This window comes from Salvelinus alpinus, chromosome 11 (assembly GCF_045679555.1).
Source record: "Salvelinus alpinus chromosome 11, SLU_Salpinus.1, whole genome shotgun sequence".
Lineage (NCBI taxonomy): Eukaryota > Metazoa > Chordata > Actinopteri > Salmoniformes > Salmonidae > Salvelinus > Salvelinus alpinus.
In genome coordinates, this window is record NC_092096.1 from 16,862,176 (window position 1) to 16,887,207 (window position 25,032).

General features: G+C 43.4%; 1 protein-coding gene across 15 annotated transcripts in view; it reads left to right on the plus strand.

Moving 5' to 3' along the window:
• Nucleotides 1-12,173: 12,173 nt before the first annotated feature.
• The window catches only part of wnk1b (WNK lysine deficient protein kinase 1b), a 179,230-nt gene continuing 166,371 nt past the window's right edge, over nt 12,174-25,032 (plus strand). For 9 of the 15 annotated variants that reach the window (XM_071331841.1, XM_071331844.1, XM_071331845.1 and 6 more), the window contains exons 1-2: nt 12,175-13,109; nt 15,085-16,555. In XM_071331841.1, the coding sequence (XP_071187942.1) occupies nt 15,743-16,555 (813 nt within the window). In that variant the 5' untranslated portion in view covers nt 12,175-13,109; nt 15,085-15,742. Of the gene's footprint in view, nt 13,110-15,084; nt 16,556-25,032 lie in introns of all 15 variants that reach the window. The other 6 variants (XM_071331851.1, XM_071331842.1, XM_071331843.1 and 3 more) reach the window with 6 other exon arrangements.

The following is a 25,032-nucleotide window of genomic DNA, read 5'->3' on the forward strand; positions in this document are numbered from 1 at the left end:
CAGTCTACACTTGTTGTATTCGATGCATGTGGCAAATAAAGTTTGATTTGATATTTCTATACCAGCTTGCTTCCTGGGCACATGTAGTCTCATGTAGTCGGCAGGGTAGCCTAGTGGTTAGGGCGTTGGACTAGTATCAGCATGGTTGCAAGTTCGAATCCCCGAGCTGACATTTTGAATCTGTCGTTCTGCCCCTGAACAAGGCTAAGTTAACCTACTGTTCCTAGGCTGTCATTGAAAATAAGAATTTGTTCTTAACTGACTTGCCTAGTTAAATAAAGGACAAACAAACAAATATCTACACTGAGTGGACAAAACATTAGGAACACCTGCTCCTTTCGTGATGTAGACTGACCAGGTAAATCCAGGTAAAAGCTATGACGGATTTAAGCCTGGAGACATTTGAGACATGGATTGTGTATGTGTGTCATTCAGAGGGTGAATGGGCAAGACAAAAAAATGTAAGTGCCTTTGAACGGGGTATGGTAGTAGTTCTCAGGCGCACCGGTTCGTGTCAGGAACTGCAACGCTGCTGAGTTTTTCACGCTCAACAGTTTCCGGTGGTTATCAAGAATGTAACACCACCCAAAGGACATCCAGCCAACTTGACAACTGTGCATTGGAGTCAACATGGGCCAGCATCCCTGTCGAAGGCTTTTGACACCTTGTAGAGTTCGTGCCCCGACGAATTGAGGTTATTCTAAGGGCAAAGAGTGCAACTCTATATTAGGAAGGTGTTCTTAATGTTTTGTAGACTCACTGTCTATTTGACACATTTCTTATCACTGCATTTTCTTCTGCAGAAGCCTTCTGGTACCCTTTGTTCCCTTGGTCTATTTGAGTGAGTGTGTTATCCTGTGAACAGTTTAGGGCTGCACTACAGGCCCTGGTCAAAAGTAGTGCACTACATAGGGAATAGGGCTCTGGTCTAAAGTAGTGCACTATATAGGGAATAGGGCTCTGGTCTAAAGTAGTGCACTATATAGGGAATAGGGCTCTGGTCTAAAGTAGTGCGCTATATAGGGAATAGGGCTCTGGTCTAAAGTAGTGCACTATTAGGGAATAGGGCTCTGGTCTAAAGTAGTGCACTATATAGGGAATAGGTTGCCATTTGGGACGTAACGCGGTGACAGACATAAGACAAAAACACCAGTCGACCCCTGATCAGAACCGCTCCACAGAGGTGATCAATCTAAACTACATGACAACACTAACACACTCTATAACATAGTCTGTTAAATAAAGGAATACGGTAATTGGTGGAAGTTTATTGAAAATTACAGCAGGAAAATATGTTTATAGTTTATTTCCCAAAGTGTATTGAGACTTGAGAAACCAGACTTTGAATGTACAGTATAGAGATGGGGTGGACAGGACGCTAGTCATCCCTATTGATGGACAATGCTGCTTTTTTAAACATTATCTGACCTGGTTGCTTGACAGAACACATCTGATATGCAAGGAATCCACACTACACGAATCCTACCATACACTACACGAATCCTACCATACACTAACCATACACTACACTAATCCTACCATACACTACACGAATCCTACCATACACTACACGAATCCTACCATACACTAACCATACACTACACTAATCCTACCATACACTACACGAATCCTACCATACACTAACCATACACTACACTAATCCTACCATACACTAACCATACACTACACTAATCCTACCATACACTAACCATACACTACACTAATCCTACCATACACTAACCATACACTACACGAATCCTACCAGACACTAGCCATACACTACACTAATCCTACCATACACTAACCATACACTACACTAATCCTACCATACACTAACCATACACTACACTAATCCTACCATACACTACACTAATCCTACCAGACACTAACCATACATTACACTAATCCTACCATACACTAACCATACACTACACGAATCCTACCAGACACTAGCCATACACTACACTAATCCTACCATACACTAACCATACACTACACTAATCCTACCATACACTAACCATACACTACACGAATCCTACCATACACTAACCATACACTACACTAAACCCACACTACACTAATCCTACCAGACACTAACCATACCCTACACCAAACCCACACTACACTAACCATACACTACACTAAACCCACACTACACTAATCCTACCAGACACTAGCCATACACTACACTAAACCCACACTACACTAACCATACACTACACTAATCCTACCATACACTAACCATACACTACACTAATCCTACCATACACTAACCACCCACTACACTAAACCCACACTACACTAAACCCACACTACACTAATCCTACCATACACTAACCATACATTACACTAAACCCACACTACACTAATCCTACCATACACTAACCATACACTACACTAAATCCACACTACACTAATCCTACCATACACTAACCATACATTACACTAAACCCACACTACACTAATCCTACCATACACTAACCATACATTACACTAAACCCACACTACACTAATCCTACCAGACACTAACCATACCCTACACCAAACCCACACTACACTAACCATACACTACACTAAACCCACACTACACTAATCCTACCAGACACTAGCCATACACTACACTAAACCCACACTACACTAACCATACACTACACTAATCCTACCATACACTAACCATACACTACACTAATCCTACCATACACTAACCACCCACTACACTAAACCCACACTACACTAAACCCACACTACACTAATCCTACCATACACTAACCATACATTACACTAAACCCACACTACACTAATCCTACCATACACTAACCATACACTACACTAAATCCACACTACACTAATCCTACCATACACTAACCATACATTACACTAAACCCACACTACACTAATCCTACCATACACTAACCATACATTACACTAAACCCACACTACACTAATCCTACCAGACACTAACCATACACTACACTAAACCCACACTACACTAATCCTACCATACACTAACCATACACTACACTAATCCTACCATACACTAACCATACACTACACTAATCCTACCATACACTAACCATACACTACACTCATCCTACGGTATACCCACACTACACTAATCCTACCAGACACTAACCATACACTACACTAATCCTACCATACACTAACCACCCACTACACTAAACCCACACTACACTAAACCCACACTACACTAATCCTACCATACACTAACCATACATTACACTAAACCCACACTACACTAATCCTACCATACACTACACTAAATCCACACTACACTAATCCTACCATACACTAACCATACATTACACTAAACCCACACTACACTAATCCTACCATACACTAACCATCCACTACACTAAACCCACACTACACTAATCCTACCAGACACTAACCATACACTACACTAAACCCACACTACACTAATCCTACCAGACACTAACCATACACTACACTAAACCCACACTACACTAATCCTACCAGACACTAACCATACACTACACTAAACCCACACTACACTAATCCTACCAGACACTAACCATACACTACACTAATCCTACCATACACTAACCACCCACTACACTAAACCCACACTACACTAAACCCACACTACACTAATCCTACCATACACTAACCATACATTACACTAAACCCACACTACACTAATCCTACCATACACTAACCATACATTACACTAAACCCACACTACACTAATCCTACCATACACTAACCATACACTACACTAAATCCACACTACACTAATCCTACCATACACTAACCATACATTACACAAAACCCACACTACACTAATCCTACCATACACTAACCATCCACTACACTAAACCCACACTACACTAATCCTACCATACACTAACCATACATTACACTAAACCCACACTACACTAATCCTACCATACACTAACCATACACTACACTAAATCCACACTACACTAATCCTACCATACACTAACCATACATTACACTAAACCCACACTACACTAATCCTACCATACACTAACCATACATTACACTAAACCCACACTACACTAATCCTACCAGACACTAACCATACCCTACACCAAACCCACACTACACTAACCATACACTACACTAAACCCACACTACACTAATCCTACCAGACACTAGCCATACACTACACTAAACCCACACTACACTAACCATACACTACACTAATCCTACCATACACTAACCATACACTACACTAATCCTACCATACACTAACCACCCACTACACTAAACCCACACTACACTAAACCCACACTACACTAATCCTACCATACACTAACCATACATTACACTAAACCCACACTACACTAATCCTACCATACACTAACCATACACTACACTAAATCCACACTACACTAATCCTACCATACACTAACCATACATTACACTAAACCCACACTACACTAATCCTACCATACACTAACCATACATTACACTAAACCCACACTACACTAATCCTACCAGACACTAACCATACACTACACTAAACCCACACTACACTAATCCTACCATACACTAACCATACACTACACTAATCCTACCATACACTAACCATACACTACACTAATCCTACCATACACTAACCATACACTACACGAATCCTACCATACACTAACCATACACTACACTAAACCCACACTACACTAAACCCACACTACACTAATCCTACCATACACTAACCATACATTACACTAAACCCACACTACACTAATCCTACCATACACTAACCATACACTACACTAAATCCACACTACACTAATCCTACCATACACTAACCATACATTACACTAAACCCACACTACACTAATCCTACCATACACTAACCATACATTACACTAAACCCACACTACACTAATCCTACCAGACACTAACCATACACTACACTAAACCCACACTACACTAATCCTACCATACACTAACCATACACTACACTAATCCTACCATACACTAACCATACACTACACTAATCCTACCATACACTAACCATACACTACACTAATCCTACCATACACTAACCATACACTACACTAATCCTACCATACACTAACCATACACTACACTAATCCTACCATACACTAACCATACACTACACTAATCCTACCAGACACTAACCAGACACTACACTAATCCTACCATACACTAACCATACACTACACTAATCCTACCATACACTAACCATACACTACACTAATCCTACCAGACACTAACCATACACTACACTAATCCTACCAGACACTAACCAGACACTACACTAATCCTACCATACACTAACCATACACTACACTAATCCTACCATACACTAACCATACACTACACTAATCCTACCATACACTAACCATACACTACACTAATCCTACCATACACTAACCATACACTACACTAATCCTACCAGACACTAACCAGACACTACACTAATCCTACCAGACACTAACCATACACTACACTAAACCCACACTACACTAATCCTACCATACACTAACCATACACTACACTAATCCTACCAGACACTAACCAGACACTACACTAATCCTACCATACACTAACCATACACTACACTAATCCTACCATACACTAACCATACACTACACTAATCCTACCATACACTAACCATACACTACACGAATCCTACCATACACTAACCATACACTACACTAAACCCACACTACACTAATCCTACCATACACTAACCATACATTACACTAAACCCACACTACACTAATCCTACCATACACTAACCATACACTACACTAAATCCACACTACACTAATCCTACCATACACTAACCATACATTACACTAAACCCACACTACACTAATCCTACCATACACTAACCATACATTACACTAAACCCACACTACACTAATCCTACCAGACACTAACCATACACTACACTAAACCCACACTACACTAATCCTACCATACACTAACCATACACTACACTAATCCTACCATACACTAACCATACACTACACTAATCCTACCATACACTAACCATACACTACACTAATCCTACCATACACTAACCATACACTACACTAATCCTACCATACACTAACCATACACTACACTAATCCTACCATACACTAACCATACACTACACTAATCCTACCATACACTAACCATACACTACACTAATCCTACCATACACTAACCATACACTACACTAATCCTACCAGACACTAACCAGACACTACACTAGACCCACACTACACTAATCCTACCAGACACTAACCATACACTACACTAATCCTACCATACACTAACCATACACTACACTAATCCTACCATACACTAACCATACACTACACTAATCCTACCAGACACTAACCATACACTACACTAATCCTACCATACACTAACCATACACTACACTAATCCTACCAGACACTAACCAGACACTACACTAGACCCACACTACACTAATCCTACCAGACACTAACCATACACTACACTAATCCTACCATACACTAACCATACACTACACTAATCCTACCATACACTAACCATACACTACACTAATCCTACCAGACACTAACCATCCACTACACTAATCCTACCAGACACTAACCATACACTACACTAATCCTACCATACACTAACCATACACTACACTAATCCTACCAGACACTAACCAGACACTACACTAGACCCACACTACACTAATCCTACCAGACACTAACCATACACTACACTAATCCTACCATACACTAACCATACACTACACTAATCCTACCATACACTAACCATACACTACACTAATCCTACCAGACACTAACCATCCACTACACTAATCCTACCAGACACTAACCATCCACTACACTAAACCCACACTACACTAATCCTACCAGACACTAACCATACACTACACTAAACCCACACACTAATCCTACCATACACTAACCATCCACTACACTAATCCTACCAGACACTAACCATCCACTACACTAGACCCACACTACACTAATCCTACCAGACACTAACCATACACTACACTAATCCTACCATACACTAACCATACACTACACTAATCCTACCATACACTAACCATACACTACACTAATCCTACCATACACTAACCATACACTACACTAATCCTACCAGACACTAACCATCCACTACACTAGACCCACACTACACTAATCCTACCAGACACTAACCATACACTACACTAATCCTACCAGACACTAACCATACACTACACTAATCCTACCATACACTAACCATACACTACACTAATCCTACCATACACTAACCATACACTACACTAAACCTACCATACACTAACCATACACTACACTAATCCTACCAGACACTAACCATCCACTACACTACACCCACACGACTATTTTTATATGTTTTATTTAACCTTTATTTAACTAGGCAAGTCAGTTAAAAACAATTTCTTACTTACAGTGACGGCCTACCCCCACCAAACCCTAACCCGGACGACGCTGGGCCAATGATGCACCGCCCTATGGGACTCCCAATCATCAATCAATCAATCAAATGTATTTATAAAGCCCTTCTTACATCAGCTGATATCTCAAAGTGCTGTACAGAAACCCAGCCTAAAACCCCAAACAGCAAGCAATGCAGGTGTAGAAGCACGGTGGCTAGGAACAACTCCCTAGAAAGGCCAGAGCCTAGGAAGAAACCTAGAGAGGAACCAGGCTATGAGGGGTGGCCAGTCCTCTTCTGGCTGTGCCGGTTGGAGATTTATAACAGAACATGGCCAATATGTTCAAATGTTCATAGATGACCAGCAGAGTCAGATAATAATAATCACACTGGTTGTCGAGGGTGCAACAGGTCAGCACCTCAGGAGTAAATGTCAGTTGGCTTTTCATAGCCGATCATTCAGATTATCTCTACCGCTCCTGCTGTCTCTAGAGAGTTGAAAACAGCAGGTCTGGGACAGGTAGCACGTCCAGTGAACAGGTCAGGGTTCCATAGCCGCAGGCAGAACAGTTGAAACTGGAGCAGCAGCACGGCCAGGTGGACTGGGGACAGCAAGGAGTCATCAGGCCAGGTAATCCTGAGGCATGGTCCCAGGGCTCAGGTCCTCCGAGAGAGAGAAAGTAAGAAAGAAAGAGAATTAGAGAGAGCATACTTAAATTCACACAGGACACTGGATAATACAGGAGAAATACTCCAGATATAACAGACTGACCCTAGCCCCCCCGACACATAAACTACTGCAGGATAAATACTGGAGGCTGAGACAGGAGGGGTCGGGAGACACTGTGGCCCCCGACCTGTCCCATACCCCTGGACAGGGCCAAACAGGCAGGATATAACCCCACCCACTTTGTCAAAGCACAGCCCCCACACCACTAGAGGGATATCTTCAACCACCAACTTACTATCCTGAGACAAGGCCGAGTATAGCCCACGAAGATCTCCGCCACGGCACAACCAAGGGGGGGTGCCAACCCAGACAGGAAGATCACGTCAGTGACTCAACCCACTCACGTGACGCACCCCTCCTAGGGACGGCATGGAAGAGCACCAGTAAGCCAGTGACTCAGCCCCTGTAATAGGGTTAGAGGCAGAGAATCCCAGTGGAGAGAGGGGAACCGGCCAGGCAGAGACAGCAAGGAAGGTTCGTTGCTCCAGTGCCTTTCCGTTCACCTTCACACTCCTGGGCCAGACTACACACAATCATAGGACCGACTGAAGAGATGAGTCTTCAATAAAAACTTAAAGGTTGAGACCGAGTCTGCGTCTCTCACATGGGTAGGCAGACCAATCCATAAAAATTGAGCTCTATAGGAGAAAGCCCTGCCTCCAGCTGTTTGCTTAGAAATTCTAGGGACAGTAAGGAGGCCTGCGTCTTGTGACCGTAGCGTACGTGTAGGTATGTACGGCAGGACCAAATCGGAAAGATAGGTAGGAGCAAGCCCATGTAATGCTTTGTAGGTTAACAGTAAAACCTTGAAATCAGCCCTTGCCTTAACAGGAAGCCAGTGTAGTTGTGATACAGCCTGGAATCGAACCAGGGTCTGTAGTGATGCTCTAGCACTGAGATGCAGTGCCTTAGACCGCTGCGCCACTACACTAACCCCACACTACCCATACACTACACTAATACCACACTACACAAACCTTACACTACCCATACACTAACACTACACAAACCTTACACTACACTAACCTTATTTAACCGATGTGAAATAGCTAGCTAGTTAGCGGTGGTGCGCGCTAATAGCGTTTCAATCGGTGACGTCACTCGCTCTGAGACCTTGAAGTAGTTGTTCCCCTTGTTCCCCTTGCTCGGCTTTTGTGGAGCGATGGGTAACGATGCTTCGTGGGTGACTGTTGTTGATGTGTGCAGAGGGTCGCTGGTTCGAGCCCAGGTAGGGGCGAGGGGACGGACGGAAGCTATACTGTTACACTTACACTACACTAACCATACACTACACTAACCCCACACTACACTAACCTTACACATACACTAACCATACACTACACTAACCCCACACTACACTAACCTTACACATACACTAACCCCACACTACACTAACCTTACACTACACTAACCATACACTACACTACCCTTACACTACACTAACCCTACACTTGAAAAAAAGATAGTCACAAATATTGCAGAACTTTAGATTGTATTAAAACTGCAGTCCAAAATATATTTTACGTGTTAAAATCCGCAGTCAGAAATATTGCGTAACTTTATTGGAATTTACAGTGTTGACTTCAGTGACACATTTATTTTCTGCAACTAGAGTTGGTTTGAGTACAATATGTGTGTGTGTGTGTGTGCATAAATGTGTGTGACTGTATGTGAGTGTGTGTCTCCCTGTATGTGTGTGCCACCGTTTCTACCTTCAAAGGCTATTGACTTCCTGCTCAACTCTGCACCAACAGGAAATATGTGTTAGGACAAGGGTTTAAATATGACAGGGTTTCTCTATTGAGAAAAACACCAACATTACCTAATCTAGTACATCATCTATTACATCCTCTAGTACATAATATATTACATCATATATTACATAATCTAGTACATCATCTAGTACATCATATATTACATCATCTAGTACATCATCTATTACTTCAACGATCTTCTATTAGGGGTTCATCTTTGACTTACAACCAAGTTGTTTTTGCCTGAATTAATGCCATGTTTCACATACTTGCCTACTATACATTTAACAGTAATAAAAACAAAAACTATATTTAATTAAAAAAGACAAAGTTCCCTCCTTATAGACAACAATACAGATATTGTTATTACTATATAAACCAAAACATGTTACGTTGTTAATTATTGTAGCGATAGCTTGTCTTTCTATTTCCGACTCCTTCCTGTCTGCGTTAGGAGAGATCCCATTCAGGCAGAGCTTCTATTTCTCAAGCCACTTGGACACCTGTTGGACACTTGGCATCGGAGCCCAGCGTTGGTCAAAGAGTAGGGGAGCCACCTGCACCTCTCAGGCAGCAGCACTACCCAGACAAGCTGCTGAGGCTTGGGAAGAGAGCAGCTCTGGTCCCAGAGGAATGGCTGCAGAGAGCACACCCACATCAGTCAGCAGCACTACCCAGACAAGCTGCTGAGGCTTGGGAAGAGAGCAGCTCTGGTCCCAGAGGAATGGCTGCAGAGAGCACACCCACATCAGTCAGCAGCACTACCCAGACAAGCTGCTGAGGCTTGGGAAGAGAGCAGCTCTGGTCCCAGAGGAATGGCTGCAGAGAGCACACCCACATCAGTCAGCAGCACTACCCAGACAAGCTGCTGAGGCTTGGTAAGAGAGCAGCTCTGGTCCCAGAGGAATGGCTGCAGAGAGCACACCCACACAGACTGAAGCTACATTCAAAATGACACCCTATTCCCTATATAAGCCCATGGGCTCTGGTCAAAAGTAGAGCATTATATAGGATATAGGGTGCAATTTGGCATACACATTGAGGGCTGTCTACATCGATCTACATTGAACTGTCAGCTGAATAGAAGAGCTGCTGAAGAGACTGTGTGTGTATGAGAAAGAGACTGGTTTGGATCTTACACAGGAAGTTACAAAAGAGGGCTGTCCCATTGTTAGAGGCTGCATATGGGACAACGTGAAGAGAATAAATCAACCCAGTTGACATGGTAATTTTCTGTTGAGAAGCTACTTCATGGCTGTCTCAGTGTGACGGCTTTCTCAGGCCAGAGCTGGTTCTCATCATTAAAGACTCATGATCAGTTCTGGAGTTATGACAAATCTCATGTCAGAGTGGTTGTAAATGGTTCTGGACTTCTGGTAGCCTATGGAAGTCAGTATATGTCTTTTAAAACTATGTGAAAAATGCAGTAAATTGTACCACCCTATAAATACACATGTTCAAACTAGCGTACTTCTGAAAGAGGCTGAAAGATTTGCACGTTATTAACAATACAGTGATGTAATACAATGACTTTCACAAACAATAAGACAAATATGTAAACGTTTCCAATTCCTTATTCAACCAACAACTTTCAGACAAAGACAATCCATTATGATGAAAGAATGGGGCCAAACGCATTAGGCTGGTTTACACATCATTATCCGATGAAAACTAAAATCCCCTTGTGGATCTCGCGCGGTGTGTCAATGTTGTGCTTGGGAATTGTAGTGCAGTACATTTGCACTGACCAAACGAATAACTTTTAATGATGAACCTGGACTTTAAATTTGACAGACACACAACTCGAACAACACACAAAGTAATCTACAGTATATATTTCAGACACTTTATATCATTTAAATGGGTTTCAAAACATCATGAATGTCAATATAGTCGGATTATACTTCCTCCTTCATTGACTACAAATTCGATAATATCCACTTCTGCGCAGGCTCTTCATCCCAACATCTGGAAACAAGCACTTTTCGCAGGTGCTATATCAGATGTATGCAATTGTAATGTTATTTCAATATAAGTACTCTGACATTTACAAATAAGTATATTATTCTCATTAAGAAAAGCTCAAATGAATGGTGTTCATTGTCCACATGAAAAAGTGGTATTTTCAACAAAAAACAACCTCACACAAAATCATAACGCATCACTGTGAGACAGTAACGTTAAGAGCTCTTCTTGGCCTACTATGTTATAGCTGAATCAATTTAGGGGGCAGGGAAGTTGACAGTCTGAGTCTACTCTCCCCCGGATAAAAAGTGACATGTCCCCATACTCCATGGTCTTTTTGGACAGTGTATCCGTATAAAATGTTGAAGCCAGTCTGCTATCGCTGGCTTCGGTCTCGCCAGTGTGGAAGCAGGCGCGATCCCCCAGGTCTTTGATTTATTTATTAAAAAAAAAAAAAAAAAAAAAAAAAGCGACTGGCTGACGAGGCCCCACGTCAATACGCAGTTTGGAAGCGCATAGCTTGGCTAGAGTAGTTAGCAACCAGATGCACAGTCGGCGCTCCATCAAACCTTACATCTGTGGATGAAGCGAACCAAGGGGAAACAGCTGTATGCAGGCTATGTTAGCGACCTGAAACGGCAACATCTGACTGTGGACACGTAGGAGAGAGTCTTTGCCTACATACATTGTGTTGTCATTTTCTGTCTGCTGTTTTGTGGATAACAAAAGCGCATTCGATTCGAACGGAGTCATTGGAACAGACGAGTGAACGAGAATTGAACCGCAGTGGATGTCTTGCTTTTTCTGTGTTCACATCGTAATACAACTGTAGCTGAGTAATCGCATGGAGATGGAGTAAAATTGAGGTCATCTGGAATTGAATTGCGGCTGAGAGATGGAGAATTAGTTTTGTCCGCTCTGATCTAATAGGAGGGAGAGAAGAACTGCTGGATACATAGCGGATACAACCCCGATATGAACGTGGCTTTCTCGCTCTGCTTGAGGTAGCTGCTAAAGCCAATGAAAGACGGCGGTCTTGAGAACGCATACGGTCACTTTGGAATGTAGATATACGCGTTTATTCTTGCACATTTAAAAAAATAAACCGAATGTGTTCTAATACTAGTAACTAGGACTATCGTTGCATTTTTTTGTTGTTGAATTACTCTTCAAGTATCAACCAACTGATCTTCTACGGGAGAATGGCCATGATACAAAAGGTAATGCCTTTACCAATCATGTTGTTGATATAGCTGGAAAGTGCATGCATATTGACACACAGGCTAATGACACCCAGGTATACTAGCTTGATTCTTGGCTGTTTCGCTACGAAATTGCTTTTTGGCTAACTTCTACGGCTCGCTATAGCGCGTGCTGTGGAAAACCGTATCGGCGTTCTGTGTTGCATCGGCTGGGTTTGCTTAACATGCCTGGCATTGGTCACTATTGCAATTACTGCTAGTTTGTTGTAACAACCGCTAACTATTTATCTGCATTGTGCGCTCTGTCTGGAAGTCATTTTATGCGCGAGACTATCCATATCCAGCGCGAGCGTAAAGTAACCAGGACTACCTTGCGTTCGTGTTCATGTTCCTCACGAGGTTTTTTACCTGACTAAGTTAGCTAGCTAGTTGTCCAAGTTGACGACAAATAACATAACTATTTCGCTGTACACTCGCTTTGGTACAGACCCCTTGACAGTCGATAGATGTGCCTGTTCGTTGTAGAATTCATTATAGCTACGGCAAGACAGCACTGCAGAAGTGTAGCTAGCGAACTATTCCACTATGGTTAGCCAGTTATGCTAGCTAGCTGTAAAGACGAGTGGGAAGGGAAAGGCCACAGAGCGTACTCTTCAATAAAGGTAAATGAATAACGTAACATTTATGATCGGAAGAAAATATAATACAAACTCGAGTCACCGTTATCAGATACTATTGGCAGCGTCAATGTTTTTCGGTGTAAAACAATAATAATAATATTAGCTTGCTCACGGTATCGATTCGACCCACGAAATTAATGAGATCATTTATTCTCAGATTGACGACCCGTCAACGTCATTCATGTGTGTCACGTTTAACCAGGTTCAGATGTTTTTGAAATTTTCTTTGTAATTACATTTCAGTCACTTCGGATTCATTATCTTAATTACATTTCAGTCACTTCGGATTCATTATCTTAATTACATTTCAGTCACTTCGGATTCATTATCTTAATTTAGGCATTTCTAAGAAAATCTCAGTTAATAAATTATCTGCGCATGGTCAGAAATCTGGTAAACGTGATTATACATTACCAGTGGAAATTACTCGTGGAAACATATTGATAGTACAATTATGGGGAATTACATTTTTTTTGTGCTTAATTAATATTCAGACATGTCCATACATTTCTGAACAAGAGTAATGGAATGGGTAGCGAGCTAATTCGTTTTTAGATGCCACACTGTTTTACGTCCAAAATTGCACACTTCCATATCAGTGCTTCTCAAACCACTCATGAGGGACCCTTCTTCCTTCCACAATGGAAAAGTTTAAACTGAATCCTTGGGACATCCCAACTCTGACGCTACTCCTAAACGGTTAAACGGTGTTCCTGGAGCGCACCATTCTGTAGGTTTTTACACCAACCCTAATCTAGCGCACCTGATTCTAATACTTAGCTGGTTGATAAACTGAAGCGGGTTAGTTACAACTCGTGTTGAAACGAAAACCTACAGGAAGTTTAAGGTAGGGATGTCCCAAGGAACCCAGATAGCACTAACCTTCACAATTTTTTTGTAGCTCTGAACTAGCTCACCTGATTCACCTATTCAAGGGATTGATGATTTGTTGACACGTTGAATCAGGTGTGCTAGTTCTGGAATAGATCAAATACATGGAACGGCTAGGGTTCCCCTGAGGAGAGGTTTGATAACCACTGCCATATAGTAAACTATATGTAGGGAATAGCTCCGGTCAAAAGTAGTGTACTATGTAGGGAATAGAGTGCAATTTGGGATGTGTAAAACCAAGTCTCCTGTTCTGCAGCTGCAGTAGTGCATGCCAAACCAAGCTACTCTCTGAATTGTTTTACGCTGTAACCCTGAGGTCAAGCAGAGTCAGGGTTGAGGTTTACAGTTACTTTAAATTTGGATATGCAATTAAACCAAACTTCTCTGCCTCATTCCTTCACTCTCCCTATGTTCTCTTTTAGTGAATCTGGACCTGGCTTTGGAGGCAGTGGAGTTAATGGTGTGAGTGAGATTTCTCCCTCCCCCACCATCACTACAGAGACGCGCCAGAGGCTGTCCACTGTCCAGGCCCAAGCAGTCAGCCTGAGCCTGCTAGTACAGACTATCTGGCCTCCTCATCTTGTGGTCCCTTATGCTCAATGAAGGCTATCTCTGGGTCGCTACAGGATGGATGGTGTGGATTTGACGGTCCTTGTGTGTCATCATCAGCGCTTGCTCCTCTGTGACTGTTTCCTGTTCTTTTCCATTTATAAAAGAACGCCCCCTCTTCTGGGCCCAACCACCCCTGAGCGCTGTAAAAGTTATAGTAACTGTTGTTGTTAAGTGACACTTACAGAGGAGGTTAAGTTAACTCTCCCCCCATCCAAACTCCACAGAGGGTTTTCTCCAGAGGTTTTATTTTATATACCCATATTATATATTTCCCCCCTCTCAGGAGTTTGTTTGGAAGACGCACAAGTGTTTGGTTCTTCACAACAAAAGTTTTGGTTTATTGTTGGTTGAGGTTTACAGTTACTTTTTCTCAAGTTTTGGTTCTTCCTTGTAATTTATTTATACTTTATATTTTGGAGTTTTTTTTGCTCATTGCTCACTCACACCTCCTGGAATAAAAAAAACAAGATGTCGGAAACAGACAAGTTCCTTGCCCCTTTCCCTCCGCCGCCCAAGAATGTGAATGGTTCCAGCTCGGACACGTACCTTGGTGAGAATTTGGGAACCGACGGTGTCCGCCGCCGCCGCCACACCATGGACCGCGACCCCAAACAGGCCGAGCATCGCTTCTTCCGGCGCAGCGTCATCTGTGACTCCAACGCCACCGCCTTAGACCTCCCCAGCAAGGCCGTCATCCTCACCTCCCCGCCCGACTGTGAGCCCCCCAGCCTGGGCTGGCTCTCCCTGGCTGTCCCCTCTGTGGTGGTACCCGAGCCGTGTCTGGCGGTGGCCGAGGTGGAGGCAGATGAGGAAGGAGGGGATGGGACTTGTATTGCCGTATTAGGGCCCAGTGTTGGTGGTGGTACTAGAGTGGATGGTATGGTAGTGCAGATAAAGCCAAGCACGGCAGTATTGGATGTTTGCGGCGGAGAGAAAGTAAAGAAGCTGTTGTCGTTAGCCGCCGCTGAGGCTCCTGGAATGGAGGAGGTGGTGCCCAGTAAAGCGGGGGAGCCCGCGGAGGAGGAGAGCGGTAGTGTTACAGAGGAGATGCGAGAGGAGAAGGAGAAGGGGGCCGCTAAGGCCCTATTAGAGGAGCAGAAGAGGGAAGCAGAGAAGAAGGTTCAGGACGACATAGAGGAAGTAGAGACCAAGGCCATAGGGACCTCGCTGGATGGACGCTTCCTAAAGTTTGACATCGAGATCGGACGCGGATCCTTCAAGACGGTCTACAAGGGCCTGGATACGGAGACTACAGTGGAGGTGGCGTGGTGCGAACTGCAGGTAAGACACAACCCAATCATTTACTATCCTTCTTTACTTACTTACTCTCTGCTCTGAGTAACATTTTAAGCAATGTTTTATTATACTCAATTATTGTAGTGGCAAACTAAAGTACCTAAATAGATTGGCGTACACAAAATTTCCCAGGTATGAAGATACAGATAAGGTGCGGAAGGAAGGATGTATCTTGCTATACCTCGTCTGATAAAGATCACACAGGGTTGATAGATGGATGATGTCAGAGCAGCGCGGAGGTAAGATGATGCCCAGCAAGGGTGCAACTTGCGGGTGCCGATGCAACAGCCCAGACAGACAGAATGGCACACAGGATGTTGTTGCTAGTTTCTACATTCTTATTCTGTACAATAAGTTGTTTTTGTGGTCATGGTTCCCATAGTGCTTAATGTGGGTCATTCATTGAAGAAGCCTGGAGAGAGAGAGAGAGGAACATGTCCGCTATAAAGTTTCACGTTTGGCAGCCAGCCAGTCATATGACTGGATCTTAGTTGAATTCACAGCTCCGTTTAGAATCTAGCACAGCTCTAGCTCACGTGGTGGAAGGAGCAGTTGGTTGCTTGGCTCTGTGATACGGTCACTGATAATTAACTCCCAAATCCCTCCACGAAGGAGCCTCAGTTTGGGGTCAGGTAAGCAGGGGCGGAGGTTAGTTTAAAAATAACACCTTGGGGTTAAACAGCTGTAACTCGGGGTGTCTCTCTAATGGCACCCTATTCCCTTTATAATCGCCCACTTTGACCAGAGCTTCAGGGGCACAGTAAAGGGAAAAGGGCACCATTTGGAACGCATTACAAGGGGTCCGTGTTAACCATGTTGTTAATGAAACTCAGTAGGTTCTCATTTAGAGTGCGTTCAGGTCACTCACTGTAATAAAGCTGTTTTCCTCCTGTGTAGGAGTCACAAGATGCTGTTTCTCCCTCTCTGCTGAAATTCACTTGTTCTGCCGCCTTTTCTTTCAAAGAGATGCTTGTGAGTTGTGACTGAGCCCTGGTCCCAGCTCTGTGGCCTAGATGCTACTTTCAACGGTTGTTGTCACTATGACTTACGCTACAACTTGTTAGTCATACAGTCAGTTGGGCTCAGATACTAGAAAACTGTCCAATCACAGTCCTCCCCTATAATCCACAACCGTGGATTTGAATCACATCACTCAGTCGCCTGGTTGTAGCTGATAGCATGTGGACGTGACGATGCCCCTTCAAGCATCATCCAGGCAGCTCATCCAATAGTGAATTCTTAATGTCTATAAAGAGCTCCTGGTCTGTAGATTAAGGTTATGTTATGTAAATGTGTGTATCCACTCTAACCACAGGTAACATAATGTACATTGCATGTAGGGTTAAGACCTCTATTGGGCCTGCTGGCTGGGTAATCCTATGGATGGATGACTGTTTGTGTTTGTCAGACAGTTTTGTAAGACAGACTATGCACTTCTACTGACATGGGATGAAGTAGTGGGAGTGGGGTTACACACACCACACACGCTCTCACACGCTGCCTGGGTGGGCGTGGCGTCATGAGAGCATCTGGAATTGGTCGGTGACTGTTTGTGTGACGTGTGTGAAGAGTTGCGGGGGGGTGGTGGGCATCCCTCAATAGCTGATCCAAAGCAGTCCCATCCCAGAGGGAATGAAAGAAGGATGGAGGGAATGAAAGAAAGAAAGGAGGGAGGAGTGGAGGGGTAGTGGGGTCGTAGGTCATGAGTAGGCGCAGCGAGGGGTTGATGACAATGTTTGCCTTTGACAAAGAGAGGGAGCAGAATGAAAAGGGGAAGTGGAGACACACACACACACACACACACACACACACACACACACACACACACACACACACACAGACAGAGGAGTGCCTGGCCTTGTATGCTGCAGTGGCCCTCTGTCCTTTTGTAGGCCAGGGCTGAGAGTTGGTTGTTGGGCGGAGGAACTCTAGAAGGAAACCAGATTTTAATTGGTCAATGTTTTCTGAACTTGAGGGACAGTGGGGGGAAATGAGGAAGAATAATCTAGGCTGGGTCCCAAATGGCTCCCTATTTATTGCACTACTGTTGACAAAGGCGGCAAGGCCCATAGGGCTCTGGTCAGAAATAGTGCACTCTATGGGGAATAGGGTGCCATTTTAGGATGTTGCCCTTGTCGGCGGTCGTGTTTTAGAGGGAATTTCAAGGTTTTTGAGCACCGGGCTAAGTAGAGGGGGAGGGACCGAGCACCTCTGAGCGTTATTCTAATGCCATTCATGCTGGACTTGAGAGAGAATTTCTGTCGTCTCTTTCTCAATGCAGATTGTTTGAGGACATTATTTAAAAAATCTATTAATACACTTTTTTTGGGAGGTGGGCAAGTTGGTCTTGTCCCATTGCTGCCACTCCCGTACGGACTTCGGAGAGGCGAAGGTCAAGAGAGCCATGCCTCTTCCGAAACACGACCCCGCCAAGCCGCACTTCTTCTTGACACACAGCTCACTTAACCCAGAAGCCAGCCGCACCAACGTGTCGGAGGAAACACTGTACTACTGGCGACCGATGTCAGCGTGCATGAGCCGGCCGCCACAAGTAGTCGCTAGGACACGATGGGACCAGGACATCCCAGCTGGCCAAACCTCCACCTAACCCGGATGACTCTGGGCCAATTGTGCACCGCCGGCTGCGACACAACCCGGGATCGAACCCGAATCTGTAGTGATGCCTCAAACACTGCAATGCAGTGCCTTAGACCGCTGTTCCACTCGGGAGGCCCGTGTTTGGGGACAGATTTAACCTAACGTTACTTTGAAATGTCTTTCTCTTAAGTTTAGGTTTTTGTATGACTTTCTATGCTGATAATTTTAAAAAACTGTGATAGGATCTTAAAGAGCCACTGAACCCGCCGATTGGCACGTGTGTTTTTCTGTTGCTCATTAGAAAAACTAGATTTCAGTCTTAGAGGTGTGTCTCCTGACCGATTTCCACTTTTGGTTAATGGTGTTTGTCCCTCATGAGACACTAGATGCGGAAGCCTATTTCATTTCCTCAACGTCCCCAGAAATCTGTAATTAATTTTTACATTTTGGCCGAGGATGTTTTTAGATGCACAATTTTTCATCCATCGAAGGTGTTTGATGCAGTATTTCTCAAGAAAAAAAATGCTACGTGTTATCTTATGTAAACAGTCAGAGCTGCTGGGCAGGTCTGTCTCACTGTCTATGCTATTGGGTAGAGGGCAATCTCCACAGCTGTTCACCCTATGTTAGTGGGCAAGTGGACACCCCCACCTTCATTTACCCGATGTGACGCGCAGATGTTCCAAACTCCGTTTTTGACCAGACTGACTTCATCCTGTTTACACTTTTGTAGTAAATTTGGACACTAGAATAACTGTTTCTGACTCATATCGATTCCACATAGGCCGTTTTCAAAGGGATTTGTTGCTTTATGAAGGCAGTCACTCTTTAATTACTTAGCCTACTCCTCTATATACTTGACTGATATTTGCAATTTATATCCTTCGCCGCCACGGGAACTCTATTCTTTATTTCATCTTCCTTGTATGGAATTAGGGCACAGGGATATGACTGTGAGCTAGGAGACTGCAGTCAGCTAAGCTTTGTGGAACGTTAAGTTATTTATGAGAAGTTCTGGAGATAAGGTAAACTCTGTTTTGTTTCTTTTGTGGGAAGTGAGGGAGAAAGAGAGACTAAGAGGGGGGTTGACTTCAGTACTGCAGCATCACTTGGTCTCCTTCTCAAACTGAGCGGGATGGTTGACGGGTTCTGAAATGACACCATAATGGTTTGTTTACATCCCTGTTAGTAGTGAGCATTTCTCCTTTGCCAAGATAATCCATCCACCTGACAGCTGTGGCATATCAAGAAGCTGATTTTAAACAGCATGATCATTACACAGATGCACCTTATGCTGGGGACAATAAAAGGCCACTCTAAAATGTGAAGTTTTGTCACACAAGACAATGCCAAAGATGACTCAAGTTTTGAGGGAGTGTGCAATTGACATACTGACTGAAGGAATGTCCACCAGAGCTGTTGCCAGATAATTTAATGTTAATTTCTCTACCATAAGCCGCCTCCAACTTCGTTTTAGAGAATTTGTCAGTATGTCCCACCGGCCTCACAATCATAGACCACTTGTATGGCGTCGTGTAGGTGAGCGGTTTGCTTATGTCAATGTTGTGAACAGACGGTGGGGTTATGGTATGGGCAGGCATAAGCTACGGACACAGAACACAATTACATTTTATTGATGACAATTTCAATGCACAAAAATACAGCGACAAGTTCCTGAGGCCTATTGTGAGGCCATTTTTTTTAAGGTATCTGTTAGTGATGCACCGATATGATGCACCCGCAAAAAACGATACCGATATTTACAATTTTAGCGGCCTTTTAAGCATTCTAGTACAGTTAACTATTTGACACACACACACGAACGCAGCGGTCTAAGGCACCGCATCTCAGTGCAAGAGGCGGCACTACAGTCCCTGGTTCGAATCCAGGCTGTATCACATCCTGCCCATAGGGAGTCCCATAGGGCGGCGCACAATTGGCCCAGCGTCGTCCAGGTTTGGCCGGGGTAGGCCGTCACTGTAAATAAGAATTTGTTCTTAACTGACTTGCCTAGTTAAATAAAGGTTACACACACCACACTGACCAAAAAGTTATTTTGTTGGCATTTACGTATGTACCCATTACTAGTAAAACATAATCAAAACCTATTTCTTTCACTTACTTGCTGTGCTCTTTCGTTGTTCAGTCGTTTCATTCTCAACCAGGATTTCTATGGAACGCCGTTTGGGTGTCAAAAAAGATAAACGTCAAATAACACTTTGACCAATCAGGACCTGAATATGACTGCACGTCACATAATCATTTAACGCGTTCATACATTTTTTAAGTAGTTATTACACATTGATTACACTATAACTCGTATTTCATATGTCACAACAATACATCGATACGTATGCTATGATGCTGGTAAAGTTGTCTCGCGCACCTACAGTGCTGGTCATCAAAAAAACATAGCAAACGACAATCTGTTTAAGTAGCTATAGTTACCTAGCTAACTATATAGCTAGGTGTCATTATCTAAAATAACCCTAATTTATAAGGCAGTTCTTTTTTGATTGATGGTGGTCGGACCCATCTATGTGAAGCTAGCCACAAGAAGGATTAGCCACAATAGTGGACTTTGTGGTTAGCCTTCAAAATACAAATACTATTTGTATTCATTTGCATCACTGTCAATGACATACTTTTATTTTGAAGGCAAACCGCAAATTGCACTTGTGGCTAATTCTTACTGTGGCTAGCTTCACAACACATACATAACCCAGTCTGGTTGAGCCTCACTAGCCAGATGAAGCTAGCTGGCTGCTTATAACATTAGTTTGGGCAACAGGGTTAAGTAGCTGGCTAGCTATTTATTTTCATGAACTGAAGTTCAATTTCAATAGGCGAAGAACAAATGGCAACCTAGCTAATACTTACTCACAAGGATTCTGAAATCATTGCTAATAATAATGCAATTTTTACTGGTCATTGTTTTCAGGCTGGTTTTATTGGTGCTAGCTAGGTACCAAGCTAAAGCTAGCTACCCCAGAAGTTGCGGTCGAACAAATTATGCTTTATTACCAACGCGGTATTGTAAAAACATCGTTCATGGCCGGTGTTTGCTTGTTTGCAGACTTTTTTGTACAGCTTTGACAGTGCTACTGTATCTTTTTTGACAGGCAAAGACCCAAACGGCGTTCCATAGTATGTATGTCGTGAAACTAATAGCAGTGACGCTATTACTGTGTAACTCCGGTAGGGCAACATCTGAAAAATAGCGCACTTGGTTGTGTGTACTGGTGCTCGACCAGTCGGCAAAAGCCAACATCACCCACGACAGAGAACGGTTGATTGTCAAGGGCAATGAATTGCTTTATCTTGGCTTTAATGGATTTCGTCTTTGAGTTGTCTCGCTGAAATTTTGTTACTCTTTCAAATGACTGCTGAACTTGTTGACTGCTTGATCCACACAGCAGACATTGTGGGCTAGGTTAGGAATGCTGTTTTGCATGTGTACCGCAACATTTTACGTGGCATCATTACGTCATGTACCTACGTTAAATAGGTATGCACGTCAGCTTTGACATCGGTTTTGCACATCGCCGTTAAACTAGACATCGGCCAATACCTATGTTGGCATTTTTAGCTAATATCGTCCGATTCTGATATGCTCACTGATATATCGTGCATCCCTAGTATCTGTGACCATCTGTATTCCCAGTCGTGAAATCCATAGATTAGGGCTCAGGACCTCAGCCTGGGGTGAAGGTTCACCTTCCAAGAGGAAAACGACCCTAAGCACACAGCCATGACAACGCAGGAGTGGCTTTGGGACAACATCTCTGGAGAGACCTGACAATAGCTGTGTAGCGACGCTCCCCATCCACCCTGACAGAGCTTGAGAGGATCTGCAGAGAAGAATGGAAGAAACTCCCCAAATACAGGTGTGCCAAGCTTGTAGTGTCATACCCAAGAAGACTCGAGGCTGTAATCGCTGCCAAGGTGCTTCAACAAAGTACTGAGTAAAGGGTCTGAATACTTATGTAAATGTGATATTTCAGTTAATGTATTTATTTTTTATTTTTTTGGCAAACAGTTCTAAAAACCTGTTTTTGCTTTGTCATTATGGGGTATTGTGCGTAGATGAGGGGGGAAAATCTATTGAATCCATTTTATAATGAGGCTGTAACGTACCAAAATGTGGAAAAAGTCAAGGGGTCTGAATACTTTCTGAATGCTCTGTATATGCTCTGAGTACTCACTCTCGTAGCTCTGTTCTTTCAGTGCTTTCTCTGGCTTTCACCTCATGTATCGCATGAGTCTCATTCATATACAGTGGGGAGAACAAGTATTTGATACACTGGCGATTTTGCAGGTTTTCCTACTTACAAAGCATGTAGAGGTCTGTCATTTTTATCATAGGTACACTTCAACTGTGAGAGACGGAATCTAAAACAAAAATCCAGAAAATCACATTGTATGATTTTTAAATAATTCATTTGCATTTTATTGCATGACATAAGTATTTGATCACCTACCAACCAGTAAGAATTCCGGCTCTCACAGACCTGTTAGTTTTTCTTTAAGAAGCCCTCCTGTTCTCCACTCATTACCTGTATTAACTGCACCTGTTTGAACTCGTTACCTGTATAAAAGACACCTGTCCACACACTCAATCAAACAGATTCCAACCTCTCCACAATGGCCAAGACCAGAGAGCTGTGTAAGGACATCAGGGATAAAATTGTAGACCTGCACAAGGCTGGGATGGGCTACAGGACAATAGGCAAGCAGCTTGGTGAGAAGGAAACAACTGTTGGCGCAATTATTAGAAAATGGAAGAAGTTCAAGATGACGGTCAATCACCCTCGGTCTGGGGCTCCATGCAAGATTTCACCTCGTGGGGCATCAATGATCATGAGGAAGGTGAGGGATCAGCCCAGAACTACACGGCAGGACCTGGTCAATGACCTGAAGAGAGCTGGGACCACAGTCTCAAAGAAAACCATTAGTAACACACTACGCCGTCATGGATTAAAATCCTGCAGCGCACGCAAGGTCCCCCTGCTTAAGCCAGTGCATGTCCAGGCCTGTCTGAAGTTTGCCAATGACCATCTGGATGATCCAGAGGAGGAATGGGAGAAGGTCATGTGGTCTGATGAGACAAAAATAGAGCTTTTTGGTCTAACTCCACTCGCCGTGTTTGGAGGAAGAAGAAGTATGAGTACAACCCCAAGAACACCATCCCAACCGTGAAGCATGGAGGTGGAAACATCATTCTTTGGGGATGCTTTTCTGCAAAGGGGACAGGACGACTGCACCGTATTGAGGGGAGGATGGATGGGGCCATGTATCGCGAGATCTTGGCCAACAACCTCCTTCCCTCAGTAAGAGCATTGAAGATGGGTCGTGGCTGGGTCTTCCAGCATGACAACGACACGAAGCACACAGCCATGGCAACTAAGGAGTGGCTCCGTAAGAAGCATCTCAAGGTCCTGGAGTGGCCTAGCCAGTCTCCAGACCTGAACCCAATAGAAAATCTTTGGAGGGAGCTGAAAGTCCGTATTGCCCAGCGACAGCCCCGAAACCTGAAGGATCTGGAGAAGATCTGTAGGGAGGAGTGGGCCAAAATCCCTGCTGCAGTGTGTGCAAACCTAGTCAAGAACTACAGGAAACGTATGATCTCTGTAATTGCAAACAAAGGTTTCTGTACCAAATATTAAGTTCTGCTTTTCTGATGTATCAAATACTTATGTCATGCAATAAAATGCAAATTAATTACTTAAAAATCATACAATGTGATTTTCTGGATTTTTGTTTTAGATTCCGTCTCTCATAGTTGAAGTGTACCTATGATAAAAATTACAGACCTCTACATGCTTTGTAAGTAGGAAAACCTGCAAAATCGGCAGTGTATCAAA